This window comes from Osmerus eperlanus, chromosome 22 (genome assembly GCF_963692335.1).
Source record: "Osmerus eperlanus chromosome 22, fOsmEpe2.1, whole genome shotgun sequence".
NCBI classification, from domain to species: domain Eukaryota; kingdom Metazoa; phylum Chordata; class Actinopteri; order Osmeriformes; family Osmeridae; genus Osmerus; species Osmerus eperlanus.
The window spans coordinates 6,321,246-6,335,545 of record NC_085039.1 but is presented as its reverse complement, the minus strand read 5'-3'; the positions used below and the strand labels follow the sequence as shown (position 1 = coordinate 6,335,545).

At 41.5% G+C, this 14,300-nt stretch overlaps 1 protein-coding gene across 2 annotated transcripts in view; it reads left to right on the top strand.

Annotated features, from left to right (window-relative positions):
• The first annotated feature begins 2,255 nt into the window (after nt 1–2,255).
• The window catches only part of meis1a (Meis homeobox 1 a), a 28,347-nt gene continuing 16,302 nt past the window's right edge, over nt 2,256–14,300 (top strand). The window contains exons 1-8 of one of the 2 annotated variants that reach the window (XM_062448221.1): nt 2,256–2,794; nt 4,023–4,243; nt 4,979–5,120; nt 5,338–5,388; nt 5,656–5,706; nt 6,188–6,331; nt 8,718–8,829; nt 12,623–12,768. In XM_062448221.1, coding sequence (XP_062304205.1) covers nt 2,783–2,794; nt 4,023–4,243; nt 4,979–5,120; nt 5,338–5,388; nt 5,656–5,706; nt 6,188–6,331; nt 8,718–8,829; nt 12,623–12,768 — 879 coding nt within the window. In that variant the 5' untranslated portion in view covers nt 2,256–2,782. The remainder of the gene's footprint in view (nt 2,795–4,022; nt 4,244–4,978; nt 5,121–5,337; nt 5,389–5,655; nt 5,707–6,187; nt 6,332–8,717; nt 8,830–12,622; nt 12,769–14,300) is intronic. The other variant, XM_062448220.1, reaches the window with a different exon arrangement.

The window sequence follows — 14,300 nt, the reverse complement described above, 5'->3', positions numbered from 1 at the left end:
TGGGTTCTAACTCAAAGGTCCATATCAAATATGTATTCCCCTTTAAACTTCGAAACTAGAAAATAAACTTAGAAAATAGAGCTCATTCACTGGGGGTTTAAAAACATTGACCATTTGCCCCCCCAAAACAGCAACAGCAGACGACAACAACAGGACAAATACTGGGGCTGCTCAGCTGTCACTATGGCCCAGGCTAGAGATAATTGTAGCTGTGACCTTTATCTGTAGTCCTTCCTTACCCCGCTCTTTTCACATTCCATGCAGATCTGAATTGTCTAGTGCGTGTGGAAATGGAAACAAGGATGACAATGCAAGCTTGGATGACACTGCACCTCAGTCATCCTAGCTGTGGATACTGGGAAGAGTTAACATTAGACTTGGAGAAATTGGTCAAATTCGGACTTAATTATTATATTGTCATCAAGTTCATTATTTTCACTAGCTTTCTTCTTGTTAAAGGATTGTAAGAAAATTATTGCATAAAATAATAGGGTTTATGTATACAATTATAGTACTATACATAGCATTATGCTTTCTTGTCATGGTGTGTGTCATGTGTAGATGTGTGTAATAAACATGTTGAGGCTAATTTCTGATTCTAAAGATAAAAAAGTCTGACCTGCCATACAATTCAAAGGTCTTATGTATTGTGGGTTATGCTCCATAGAACACTTCAAACAGACAAACACTGATTCCTTCATAGACAAATGCACACACTATTGGTTACTTATTACAACTTGCAGGCTTGAGAAAGCCACATTGTAATAATGTTGCACTTGCCAAAAGCTAGATGGCGCAAGTGATCAGGTTACTACAAAACCTCACTAAATGATAAAACGTGTTTAAAAACATGTTTAATTAGTCTTAATTAGGCCAGTGACCTGACCAGATATGCAATGTAATCGATCTGAGTTGCAAACCTTTATGATGCCACAGATTTTAAAATGTGATATAATCAAAAATTGTTAATTTGGGAGACAAGGAGTAAGATATCGTAATTTTAATATGTTTAATGCTAACTGATCTAACTTTAGTCTTTTTCTTGATAAATTCTAACCTAATAGCCTACATTTTTGACATGCCTGCTTACAAGGAGAGGTCAAATATGTTTCCACTGAAGTAATAATAGGCCTAACTGTTAACTTTCGAGAAATGATATTGTCCCAGTTATTTCTGAGCTGCAAAGCTAAATGTCAGACTACAGCCTACAATAACAATGAATACAAAACAAAGATTAGGCTATATTGTGTTGCTGCTATTCACAGTATTTCAAAACATTAGTAACTGTACATTGAAGAATGTTTTTATTATGTCTAAACTGTAAACAAATCATTGTTTTGTGGCTTAAACTTCCTACTATCATATCATACACAGATTGCGGTAGTTACCTGGCTGTCCTACATTAAAACCTCTTCTTTCTTTATATTTTTTTCACATATTAATCTAAAGTAGGCCCATGGCTGTAATCACAATATAAATTTAAATCAAAACAGCTTTACCTGCAGGCATACATTAGGCTATGGGTGTGCATCTAGGTGTTTATCAAGCCCAACTGACTTTAGGCTCATATGGACTTTTTTCTTTTTGATCTATAAAAAGAACAGTTAGCTGGATGTTAGGTGACCTTACTCACGGCTCTTTCACTTCATCCCGAAAAGCAATTGAACTGTGACTTTCTGTACCCATAAGGTGTTGTTAGTCATTTATTTTACAGCTGTCATCAGACATTGGTCATGTCCCCAATTACTCAAACTAAAACTTAAAAGAAACTATCAGTGCCTATAGAATGGAGCGTAAACATTTCTATTGCATAGATGTATAGTTGCAAATGAGGCCGTTTTATGTCAGCTCTTTAACATTGTACAATACATCATACAACAGAGAGACTTACTGTCTGACTGAAATGATGGGCTGCTCTTCCTTTAAATAGCATACCATTTGATCCCTATATCCGTGTACTTCATGCATGCATTATGCAGATCAGCATAGTTTAGCATGTATTTTATCGGTTTATTGTAAAAAAAACATGCTTAGTATCACGATCATTTGGGGTTAGGCTATGCCTTTTATCCGTTTCTGAACGCCCCCCACCTGGTTGCCCATTTGATGTGGCTCATTCCAATACGTGACCAGTTATGGCCACCACTACTTCCGGGTTTCCACAAATTGGTCAACGCTGCACCCCACTCCCTGTCTCCTGTTCAACACACACAGACACGCGCGCGCGTCAATTGCACATCGAGGATCCACAGACACACGGACACGGCGACGGCTCCTTTAAGAAAAACTAAGTCAGAAAATATCACCCCTCCTTCTTCAGATCTCACTTGGCTGGTATTGCATCAAAGAAACCTTCAGTAGAGTTGCAAGTGATCGAGGAGACGATGGGGACTGTTTTTGAACATCTCTACATGAATATCTAAGTAAGGGAAGCGCGCAACGAGTCATCTTTAATTAAGCCCTTTTGACAACCTCGATATTGATTGACAGCTGGGTTGAGGAGTGAGACGACTGTTTCCTAAGAGGAGCATTTTACGCCAGTCTTCGGTCGTGCAGACCGTAGTAGTGTTGCCTGTGGACGTTGTCCTGGAGAAAGCGAAGGCACGACTACTGTGTGTTATTGTCTGTAGGACTTATGCTGACGATCTGGCAACCATTCTCTCTGGAGAGAAGCAAACGGGATTCTTAATCTTGCATTTGGAGTTTGGTGTTTATTTTTCCTCAGCCCTGGCCTCGTAGGAGACATTTGGAGACCGAGGGAATCGGATAGAGTGACAGGCCGATGGCGCAACGGGTGCGTATTGACAGAACTTTAAACAATTGAAATAAAGCTATATTTTAAAAAGAGGACATCAACAAAACGCTTTTTCATTATGTGGCAGCAGTGGGCTGTTATGACTCCTCACTTTTAAAGATGCTACTGAATAACCAAAAGCCTACCCACACGCTATTAATTCAAACTATATCTATATGATAAAGTATGGCTACATTTTAAGACTTTTTTTTTTACAGCAAACGTTCAAGCTAAATTATATTTAAACTACGACTGACATAATGGTTTGATATTCATCCTATTGGAAACGATGCCTCCATCTTTGCATTGGCCAGAAAGTTGCTATTAAACAAATCATAAGCTTCCTGCAAATTATTATTTAGTTTGATCACAATAGCATGAAAAGCTGACTGTAAATCTTTGCTGGAATTGGCCTATACAAATCTGCATACTATAGGCTATTGTTATAATAACATATAGCCTAAAAAATACATGTAATGTTCTACAATTCTGATGTTAATTTGATGGAAGATACACATTTATATCAATTGACATTTTGAAAGTATGATTTATAGGCCTATACAGGATAATCACATAAAAACTTTCTCAATAGACTTGTATTAAAATAGACGGCAGGCCTGTATTATTGTGCTAGCCTACTTGTTGATGATGAACCATTTTATTTATCATTATTATATTGTTTGTATGTATAGGACAATATTCTACTGTAATATTACTATCAACTTGTGTAATATGTTATAATACGTTGCCATTTTAATAGCCATTTTAGTTACCCTTCTTTGTATCTGCAGGACTAGACAGGCGACAAACTTTTAGAATCAAGCCTAAGTTGTTCAGGACGACTTGTAAAAAAAAGTTTTAATGGCAGAAATTGATTTAGTTTGTCTATATAGTTTTTTATTGGAGTTACATTCCAGAGTTGTATCCAATTTGCGCCATAGGCACACAGTACTGTTTGCATATTAACACGTAACCTATTTAATGCACTGCGTTTGTCTTTCTAATAGACTAGTAGTAGACTATTTAGACTGTTAATTATCATTTAACTAGCCACTTGTATTTTAAACGTGGCACAATTCCAGAGGCCAACATAGACTTGAACTTTTAAAAAACAATCTCATACCCCCCTGTTTTTGTGATAGCCTACACGTAGGCCTATCTTGATATTTCGTAAAGTTGTGCATATCAGCACAAAATTGGTTTTCATATTGCCTTGTCTCTGACTCAGTATGAAGACCTTCCCCATTATGGAATGGACGGAGTAGGGATTCCTTCCACGATGTACGGGGACCCTCACGCGGCACGGTCCATGCAGGCGGTTCACTTGAACCACGGGCCTCAGTTCCATTCCCACCAGTACCCGCACACCACACACGCCAACGCCATACCGCCCAGTATGGGCTCCTCCGTCAACGACGCTATAAAAAGAGACAAAGATGCCATTTACGGGTACGTTTACTTTACTGCCGGCGTAAAATGTATGGTCATCAGGGACATTAACAACCACAAATGGGAGTGATGAAGTTTTAGAGAGAGCCCAATGAGTTCTCAGACTTGGGGAAACTCATGCTACTGTTCTGCAGTTGCAATTGCAATTATAAACTGTTGTGTAAATGTCTCATATAGGCCTATTTGATTCCGGCATAAATATCTTGAAATATAGAGCCGTTTTGAGCTGTACTATTAATTAGCCTAGGCTTTAGGCTATAACACGTGACCTGCTTGTCGGTTGTTGTATTATATGAGCCTACCCCCTTGCACTAGTTTTAAAAGTGTAAACCACAGCTAATTATCTTGGACATTTCCATTTCGAATGTCAGATTGTTTTCGATTATGCTGGTTTAATTAATTTTTGAATTGTAGATAGAGGGCCGTCATCAGTTCTTTCTTTCTTTTTTAATGTTTAAAGTAAAAATTGTTGGTATGTTCCTTAAATTGTGCATGTGAAATAACAGATAAGTATGGGCCCATTTCTACAGCAGAATTGGTGAATTGGTCTTAAACATGTTTAAGTTAAGTTTAGAAAAGTATTTGAATACCTTACAATAGGGCAATTCAAGAATGTGAGTTTGGACAAAGAACAATGTCAACTTTTCTATAGGCTACCTACCGATTTAAATGAGTACAGACTTGTAAACTCTCCAAACCTGCAGTCAACTCAATTGACTCCATCTCTCCATTTAGGCACCCCCTTTTCCCACTTCTAGCACTGATTTTTGAGAAATGTGAATTAGCAACTTGCACGCCGAGAGAAACTGGGGTCGCTGGAGGCGATGTATGTTCCTCGGAGTCTTTCAATGAGGATATAGCAGTCTTTTCAAAACAGGTTTGATACTTTTTCTATGTTGCCAACTTAGGCTGCTTGTTTGAAATTGTGTTATTTAATGTAGAATATTTGCATGCGTTGTATGATAGGCCTAAACGTAGCTTAATTGTGAAATCCTTTGTTCAGTTCTTTTTGCGTCAGTATGAAAGTAAAATAATAATTTTATGACACTCAAACTTGAACTTGTAAACTCACTTCTCCATTATTTTTTTTTCAGATTCGATCGGAGAAGCCTTTATTTTCGTCAAATCCAGAATTGGATAATTTGGTGCGTTCTATTCTTTCTGGTAGAAGAAAGTATTTTGAGCATTGTTTTGCCGAACATATTTTAATCAAACGCTAACCATAGGCTGCTGTATCAAAATATTGTTTACTTTGACACATTTTCTTAATTTCTGCTGACAAACCGGATCTTATTCACCACAAGCAATGAATGGATCCATTCACACACAAACACACAAGTAGACCAATCATACTTTGATAATATCCTATCATCGGCAATATTTTAAACGCGTCGCTTATTTTTCATTTTCAGATGATACAGGCAATTCAAGTTTTACGGTTTCATCTGCTTGAACTTGAGAAGGTAGGCTATAATTTACCATAACAGGCGTGACTGATTGTGACGCTAAATCTGATGGGCTACAGTAAGCTATCTTAGTTTACAGTAGGCTTTTAAACTACATATAGACTAGCCTAACTTTAACATAAACATGTTCGCTGCTGAGAGACCAGAAGATTAGCCAATATGTTATAACATTGTCACAATGGTTCCCATATTTCCGAGCAAGTGACCAACTAAAACACGTAGGCTATATAAAGGTTATTTTGAAATTAATAACTGAATCATATTTTTTTATCCAAAGCTCTGACACCCTTTGTTTTTGACCCAAAACGACATTAACCAAAATATAGTCTATAGGCAATCAGACTATCACTTAGACATTTCTATTTGGATCAGGAGAGATAAACTGATTTTAAAACATGAAAAGGTATATTACTAAATAAATGATGTTGCCAGATCAATTATTGATTTATTTCTAAAGATTGGTTGTGTTATTTTGTAGGTTCACGAGCTATGCGACAATTTCTGTCATCGATACATCAGCTGCTTGAAAGGAAAAATGCCCATTGATTTGGTCATAGATGACAGAGATGGAAATAAATCAGACACTGAAGATTTTACTAGATCATCTGGAAATCTTGATCAGGTAAGCAAGAGCAACTCCCCCCCCCCCCTCCCCTATCGTTCCACTGCCAGTAAAGAGACAGGTGATTTTGATAGTTTTTTATAGACAATCGAAGACATTTGTCCAGTTGACTGATATTGAAAATATTTTTTACAATAAGACAATGTCGGTTTGCTGTATCGAAAAATGACGAATAGGCTACAAGTCATTTGCACCGCACGTGTGTCATTTGTAGGCTAACAATAATTACGTGAATACATACGTTGCCTGTAGCCTATATCTTTCGTCGACACTTTCAGAGGGTTAGTCTAGTAAAGTAACTATTTTCGTTCTGTAAAGAAAATGTGGAGTCTGTAATTATGCATCATGAATATATTGCTAACGTCATGCAAACAGTCTTATTAATACAGGCCTTACATTTAACCTATTTGTCCTTATATGTTTCTCTCTTTCTTACTGGGTTATTGTGTTCATTCTTCTGTGATGTGCATGTGTTGAGAAAGACATTCTCTTCTATCACGAATGAACAAGAGGTGAAAAGTCAAGTCGTCTCCGTTTTCATGTGAATGCAACCGAGCCAGTTCTAAAATCACGCTGCACCCTTCCAGCAAGCCTTTAGGTGTTGAATATACATCGCCCCTACTTCCTTAAAGTGCCATGTCAGCCATAGTGACTTGTTAACCATTTAACTATTTATTCACCAAAGCAACAAGTATACATTTAAGTAGCTTAGTGTCAAGTGGCACCAGACTCGTTTTGGTGTTCCATTTCAAACAAGTAGCTTTGATGACTATTAAGTTTTGAATGTCCAATTTACTTTTCTCAAAGCAACACTCAGTGAAACAATGTTGGGAACATTCTGTACTATTTAGTGGTATAATTTCATCATTCATTACAGATGTATTTATCATACAGTATTGCACAGTATACATGCACACTCATCTAATTTGCATAATTTTCAACTGGCCATTTGGGATGACATGCACTTGACAAATGGAATTGTAAAATCGCCTGCAGTATTGATAATACTCTACGGATGCACAGTGATCCGTGATTTAATTGTATCCATACTGTTGACATTTAAATTGATTGTACAGAATAGCCCATTGATAGCCATAGACATGTACTGTACTGTCTTGTTGCAATAACCAGTTGAACAACCTCTCTGCTCTCCCTTCCACATCTGAGTCCTTGATCCGACACCAACCCTAACAGGAGGGGCACTTAGAACCCAGGCCACCCCCCAACCCAACAGTGTGCAGCTTTCACACATAATTCCACACCTCTGTGAAATGGGGGTGTTTAGGGACTATAATACTGGATAAGGGTGGTGGGGGTGCAGGTTGGAGGGTGTGTGTGTGTGTGTGTGGGGGGGGGGTCGCTCTCTGTGCTAGCTGTACCTTCTTTCTCTCTCCTGGGTGGGTTTCTATTTTATCATTTACACACACATGAACGCATACATGCACACTCACTTACACCCCCCCCATCCCCCCACAAACACATACACTCTCATTCTTCCTTATTCTTTGGGAACCCCTCATGTTGAAGTTTGCTGCTTTAACCATTTGCGTTCTGAGCATATGTTCTACATTACTACCCCTTACTGCATTCCCTTGGTATGCAGCGCAATGCATGATATATATTTCTTGTTTCTTTCTTTTTTTACTTTCCAAAGAGAAGTCATTATTCAACGGGTGGTCAAAGACAATTACAACTAAAGGGGCACGCTGACCTGAATGTAGCTACACATCTCAGAGAGCAGTAACTAGCTCATGTGCAACACACAGCTGGTTCTATCTGTTTCACGTATTGTTTAAGTACCATAGGTCACAAATATTTTAAGCTGTCCACATTTAGCCTTTGTTTGCAAGGAGGACTTAGTAAAGTAAATGTTTTATGTTTAGTTGTTATAGCAGTCATGTTGCAATATAACAATGTATGTCCCTTCTTTGGTAGTGTCATTGTCATGTGTTGGCCATGGAGATGTTCTCTGGGGGAAAACATCTTGCAAAGTATAAAATTATAGACTGGAAAGTTGCAAAATGAAAAATGGAACAGTTTAAATATTGTCTTTTTATGTACGGTCAGTCTCAAGCAACTTGAACAGGATCAAAAGAAGTAATGAAACATACAGTCCTATGTTAAAATGTTAATGTTTTGTCAGTATCACAGAATTCGGGAATTGCCTCGCATATAAACAATACTTTTTATTGCATTGCATTGTGTCACATATAATACCACTTCTCATGACAGTTAGCTAAAGGGTCTGATAGTACAGTGGGTTCCACAATTTACAATATTCAGTAGGTACAGTGCTCTGAATTTGCTGTGCCCTGTGCTGACTGGGCAAGGAGGATGTACGACAGAGACTATGAGAGTCTGATGGCCGTTTTGCACCCCCGGACAGATCTCGTGGAGCAGAGACCACGATGACGCGGCTTCTATACGGTCCACGGGGACACCGGGGCCCTCCAGCGGGGGCCACACGTCACACAGCGGAGACAACAGCAGCGAGCAAGGTAGGGGAGTTTCTGATTGGTCAAACCACAAGATAGGTGGAACTGGTCTTAGGTAGACTTATCAAATACTGTCAGATCCGTGGGAAATAAGGAAAGAACACGAGCGAAGAGGATTGGGCCTCCCCTGAAGGTCATGTCATGTTTTCCTGAGTTTGGATTGGATGTTACACTGAAAAGAAAAAGAGACAGGAGAGAGAAAGAGGGGAGAGTGAGTGATGAGGGTTGACAGAAAATGTGGAGGCAAAGCTGAGGCCGAGGATAGGATCTGGAAGAAAGGGCGCATTATATTCTAGTGACTGAGAGACGATTTATGTACCAGCCTCTGCACCTCTTTTATTTGGACATGGGGAAAGAGTAATAACAGAGCTGGGTACACACACATGGACACACAACACACACTCAGATTCATACACACACACAAGCACACACACAACGTCTCTAATTCCTAATGGTTGGGCGAGGGCAAGACTGAAAAGGGGCCTCTCTTCCTATTGGACGGCTTTATGTTCCGGAGGACTCTGAGTTTGTGGCCTCCTGCTCACTGTCCAAACAGTTTCAGTCAGATGTGTATCACCTATTACTGGGACCATTTGCAAGCCAAGGGAAACAAGTATGCACGGTCTTGTTATCTCCCGCATACATTTGCAGTTTAGCGCCGCCACGGGTGGACTCCTCCCTGGGGATATCTGTGTACTTAAAACTCCCAAATACAAATATGGTCACACTGCCTCAACAAAGCCCCACTAGAACACAAACATGACTATTGTCTTTTCCCTTCCTATTGGTATGCGTTTCAAAGCACTTTCGGTGGTATTAGTTGGAAAAAGCCCTGTGTTGGTCAAGCTTCTGTAGAGCAGGGAATTTGTCAGCCTCGGCTCGTTGAGTTTATTAAGCATGACCAGTGGCTTCCAAACTAATAGCCTTGAGTTTAGGTGGGGTGAATGGACGGGTTGTGTTCCCCTCCAGAGACGTAATCACCCAACGTTTTAGGAAACACCTGATAGTGACTGAAGAGATATACTGTGTCCCACCTGTAACTAAATGACAGACTGTAGTCAGAGACGATATCAGACACAGACAAACAAAAGAAAGAGGAGGAAAACAGATAGGAGGATGGATAACATCTCTGCAGACGTTTTTTTGAAGAGAGGGTTCATCGCTATAGCTACGGTTGTAGTTTAGTCACACAATTACGCTCTGCTCAGGTTGCATGGTGGTGTGTGTGTGGGGGGGGACAAAAGCTCTTCTGCATGAGGGTCAGAGAAACAGTTAGCAAGGAGCCGTCAAACAGCCAGCATGAGAAACAGTCGGCCCCTTCAATCTTTCTCTCGTTCTTCTGTTTTAGTCTCTCCAGTTGCTTGAAATTACCGCAAGCCCTACATCCTATCCAGCGAGGTCACTTCCTCTCTCTCTTCAATTGGTCAGCGGTCACATGACCCCTCCTGTAGGGCGGCGGGTCCAACTAGCAATGGTCCATGGTAGAAGCGTGAATGCAAAATAACAAAAAAAAAGCCCTCTCCGCCATAGGCACCAGACCACGGCCAATAAAATTTTGTGCAAACACTTCTGAAACTCTGCGATCGAGGAGGCCAGCAGCTGCTCTCCTCGGAGCTTTGACAGCTTGACTTATAACTTGCGTCTTGGAAAAGTGTGAGTGGACATTTTTTGGGGTCAGGGTCTGGATGTTGGGAGAGAGCGATAGTCCCACTATTGAACTGTATTCGAAAAAAGGGACAATGGAATGAGGCCAAATGGATAGAAAAAGAGAGAGAGAGACAGAGACCGAAGGAGAGAGATAGAAGGTGAGAGAGATGGAGAGAGAGATAGAAGGAGCAACTAACACTTTGTCTGGCATGGCTACTGACTAGACTGCAGATTCAAGGTTGTATTGAGCAAAGCTTAGTGTTGTTTTGGGGAGGAGGAGGAGCAATTCCTTCTCTAACTTTCTCTTCAGCCAGGCAAGAAAGCGTACAGTAGCAGAGCCTTCTCTGTCACTCTCTGCAGCTGCGCCTCTCCAAGTCTTCCCCTCCTCCTTCCATTTTCTCCCACTCTGTCGCACGGGCAGCACCCCTTCACACATGGGTGGATCTGGAGGAAGATGTGACATTTTCAGTTCTAGTCATTGCAGAGCACTTCGCAACCCCCCTTGGTCTGACCCCCCCCCCCCCCCCCATCATCGCCCCTTACGCCATCCTCTTCTCTCTTCTTCGACCCCACATCAACCCCTGACTGCAGTGCACAAGGTTGTCGTGATGTTGACCTGTCACAAGCCATTAGCGGGTTGGACCAAAGTCACCTTGTTTCCCTGTAGCATCGGTAGAATGACAGAGAGGAAGAGGATGGAGAGAGAGATAGATTGACAGAGTGAAAGGAAAGTACAAGAGAGAGTGACAGGGTAAAGATAGGGAGGCGCCAAGGCGGAGGGAGGAGAGTGAGAAGACAGGAGGAGAATGAGAGGAAAGAGAGAGAGGAGGGAGGTACAGTACTGTACAGTCAGAGAAAGAGAAGAGATGACGAGAGAAGGGGCGAGGAGGGAGAGGAAAACAAATGGAGAGAAAGAGCGAAAGAAGATTGAAAAGGAAGAAGTGAAAAGCAGAAAGGAGGAGAGAGTGTGGGCATAAATCAGCCTAGGGGAACCGACGGTTCTGCCTAATGAGGCTGAGAGCTTGTTTATGGACTTGAGCATAATTTTTATGATTATGTCCACCTTTTCAGACTCCGGCACTCGACAGAAATCTTGCCTCTGGTTTCAACGGAGGAAAAGCCAAAACTAAACTGGAGAGAGTCTCAATGAAGTCACCACTGACATTTGGGCTAATTCAGACCCCAAAGTTCCTGCAACATGTGTCCTCAGACCGTACCTCTAACCTTGCCTGTCCGCTGTTAAAAGCCAGAGAAAAAAAAAACTCATTAAAGTGGTAGAGGAGGTGTGGAAAAGGTGCAATAAAATGACTGGCTGTGGATGGTTGTTAGTGAAAACGTTAATTCATGACTTTATTTTGTGGAGTGGTTTTGATAGCTTTGGTTGGCTTGACAAAGCTAGGTGTTGGCAATAGTCTTGAGAGTTGGTTGAGGAGCGCAAATGTCTTGGCTGACCAGGTTGAAGGTCAGCATGGGTTCTCTTAATGAACTGGACATGATTCTGGGTGGATGCCATTTCTGACCCACACGCATTAGCCTAAATAATTTATGTGAATTCCAAAACAGCAAGAGGAATAAACTAGGCCGTTTGGTTTTGAATATCTTTGGGGAAGGAAAGATGGCAGCAATGCTGTTTGTGTGATGAGTTCATGTGTCGATTATTAAATTGTTAAGGCTGGTTGGGAGAGTATTTAAAATACATGTAATGTGTAGAAGATAGGCTACATGGACCACAGCAGACTTCCCTTCCTCAGTCAAGTTGCTGACACCCTTTTAATGAAGATATAAGACAGGACTTTCTGCTACAATCGATACAAAATACATACTCTGCTCTGATTTCTAGCTTTTTCTGTATTCTGGAAGACCTAAGGAAATAATCAGGTTAGGAGAGCTTACAGGCGGAATCGATGAACATTTGTAAGTGTTCCCTTTTCACAAAGCTGGGAAAAAAGACAAAGAAAGTCAAGATTGTGGCTTTTCAGGTTTCAGCAGTAATCTTCCTCCCCTGAATTTACTTCAAAAGGACCCTGTTTTACATACTAAAAGCAAAATTACATTTAAAATGATTCCCTTGGCATTAAAAGTCTTTACTGTGTTGTAACTACTAGAACATCCACAACCACCCACAATGCATTGTTTTGGGTTTGGACAGGTGACTGTCTGGACAACGGGGTGGCTTCTCCCAGCACGGGGGACGACGATGACCCCGACAAGGACAAGCGGCACAACAAGAAGCGGGGGATCTTCCCTAAAGTGGCCACCAACATCATGAGGGCGTGGCTCTTCCAGCACTTGACGGTGAGATAAGTGGCATATCACCATTACAACCCCCCCCCCCCTCTTTTTTGATGTCGTCCTACGGGGATATTTTAAGCAATAGGTTGTGCTCTTTGGCCTCTGTTACGGTCCAGATATGTCACAGAAAGCCAGTTCATGGATCTTTTAAGGTGTCCTGACAAGACCAACATTTTGAGTTAACAAGGTGCGGCCATTTTGGATTTCTGTGCTTGGAGAAAGAAGTTCTGTGAAGCTGAAAGAAGTTCTGAGAAGTTGTCAAAGTGGACTAAGCATGCGGGTCCAAATGCTGGTGTTTTGACATGAGGCTGTCAAAGCTAACACAGATATTTTGCTTACATTTCGTCTGCCCTTTTCTACCAGTGATTCTAAGAAGTGTAGAAGTAGAATGGAGTGCTTAAAACTTGGTCGGAGTAAAACTAAGAACAAACACGTTGTGGAAGGGAGGATATATTTGGCCTCAGTACTTGGACACAGGCATATACGTGTCATGGCTGAGTTTGGCCGAAGATGAAAAGTAGAGTCAGTTGTCCAAGTACTGAGGTACAGATAGAAAAATGAGAAAACTTGCTATGAACCCGTTTTCACGCCATACATGGAGAGGCTAAATTAGGCAGGCTTGGTGGGGGTCAGGGTGTCTGCCAGGACCCACTGCTGAAACTGGGGGTGACCGAGGAAGGCAGCAGATGGAAGAGGGAGGGAGGAGAGTGGAAACGCAGGTACCTGTGAGAAAGAGTGGTCGGGGTAGGAGTGGGAGATTTTGGACTGTTAACCACAGATAGTCTGAAACGTTTTTGAGGGGGAGTGTGAATTGTGTGGGGGGGGGGGGGCTGATGTGTGTGCAGTTCATTGAGTGGAATGATTTGTGGAGCGAGGAGCTTAGTACTTTTCATTTTTCCGATTTATAGATTCAAAGGAAGCGAGTTCAGGTTTATGGACAGTACTTGCCCTCATAAATTCCTTCATAAGGCCCTTTGTGTATGCGTGTGTATGTCTGCTGTTTGTATAAACATGCTTGTGTATGGGTGACCGGTTTAGGGTGGAGTTCTGTGTGTGTTTGTATGTGCTGTATGTATGTGTAAGCTTGTGCGTTACATGTTTGGTTTGCGGGTGTGAGTGGGCAGGTTTTTCTGAATCCTGAAGCGAACAGGATGGAACTCCAATCATTTAGCAGGCAACATAGGTCCTAGTGCCCCCCCCTCCCCACGCCCACTTTTTTCACTGTACACTGAGTAGGTGGGAGGTAGGGGGTAGACTCCCCAATGAAAAGGTAATTACGTGATAGGGTAATAGGACAAAACACAGGCTTCAGATTGTTGCCATGCACACACATTGTGCGAGGTTCCGCTGGGATTGGCGGGTCGTTACCACGGCGAGGGGGTGGGGGGTGGGATGCATAACCCCCTTCCACTAGTTGTACACAGAATGGCAGAGCCTGCAGCGAGAAGGGAGCCGCAGCTCGTAAAGAGCGAAACCACAGCCGAACGTGCTGTTTTCCCTCTGCACGTTTTTTTCTTCTCCCTCCTCTCTTTACA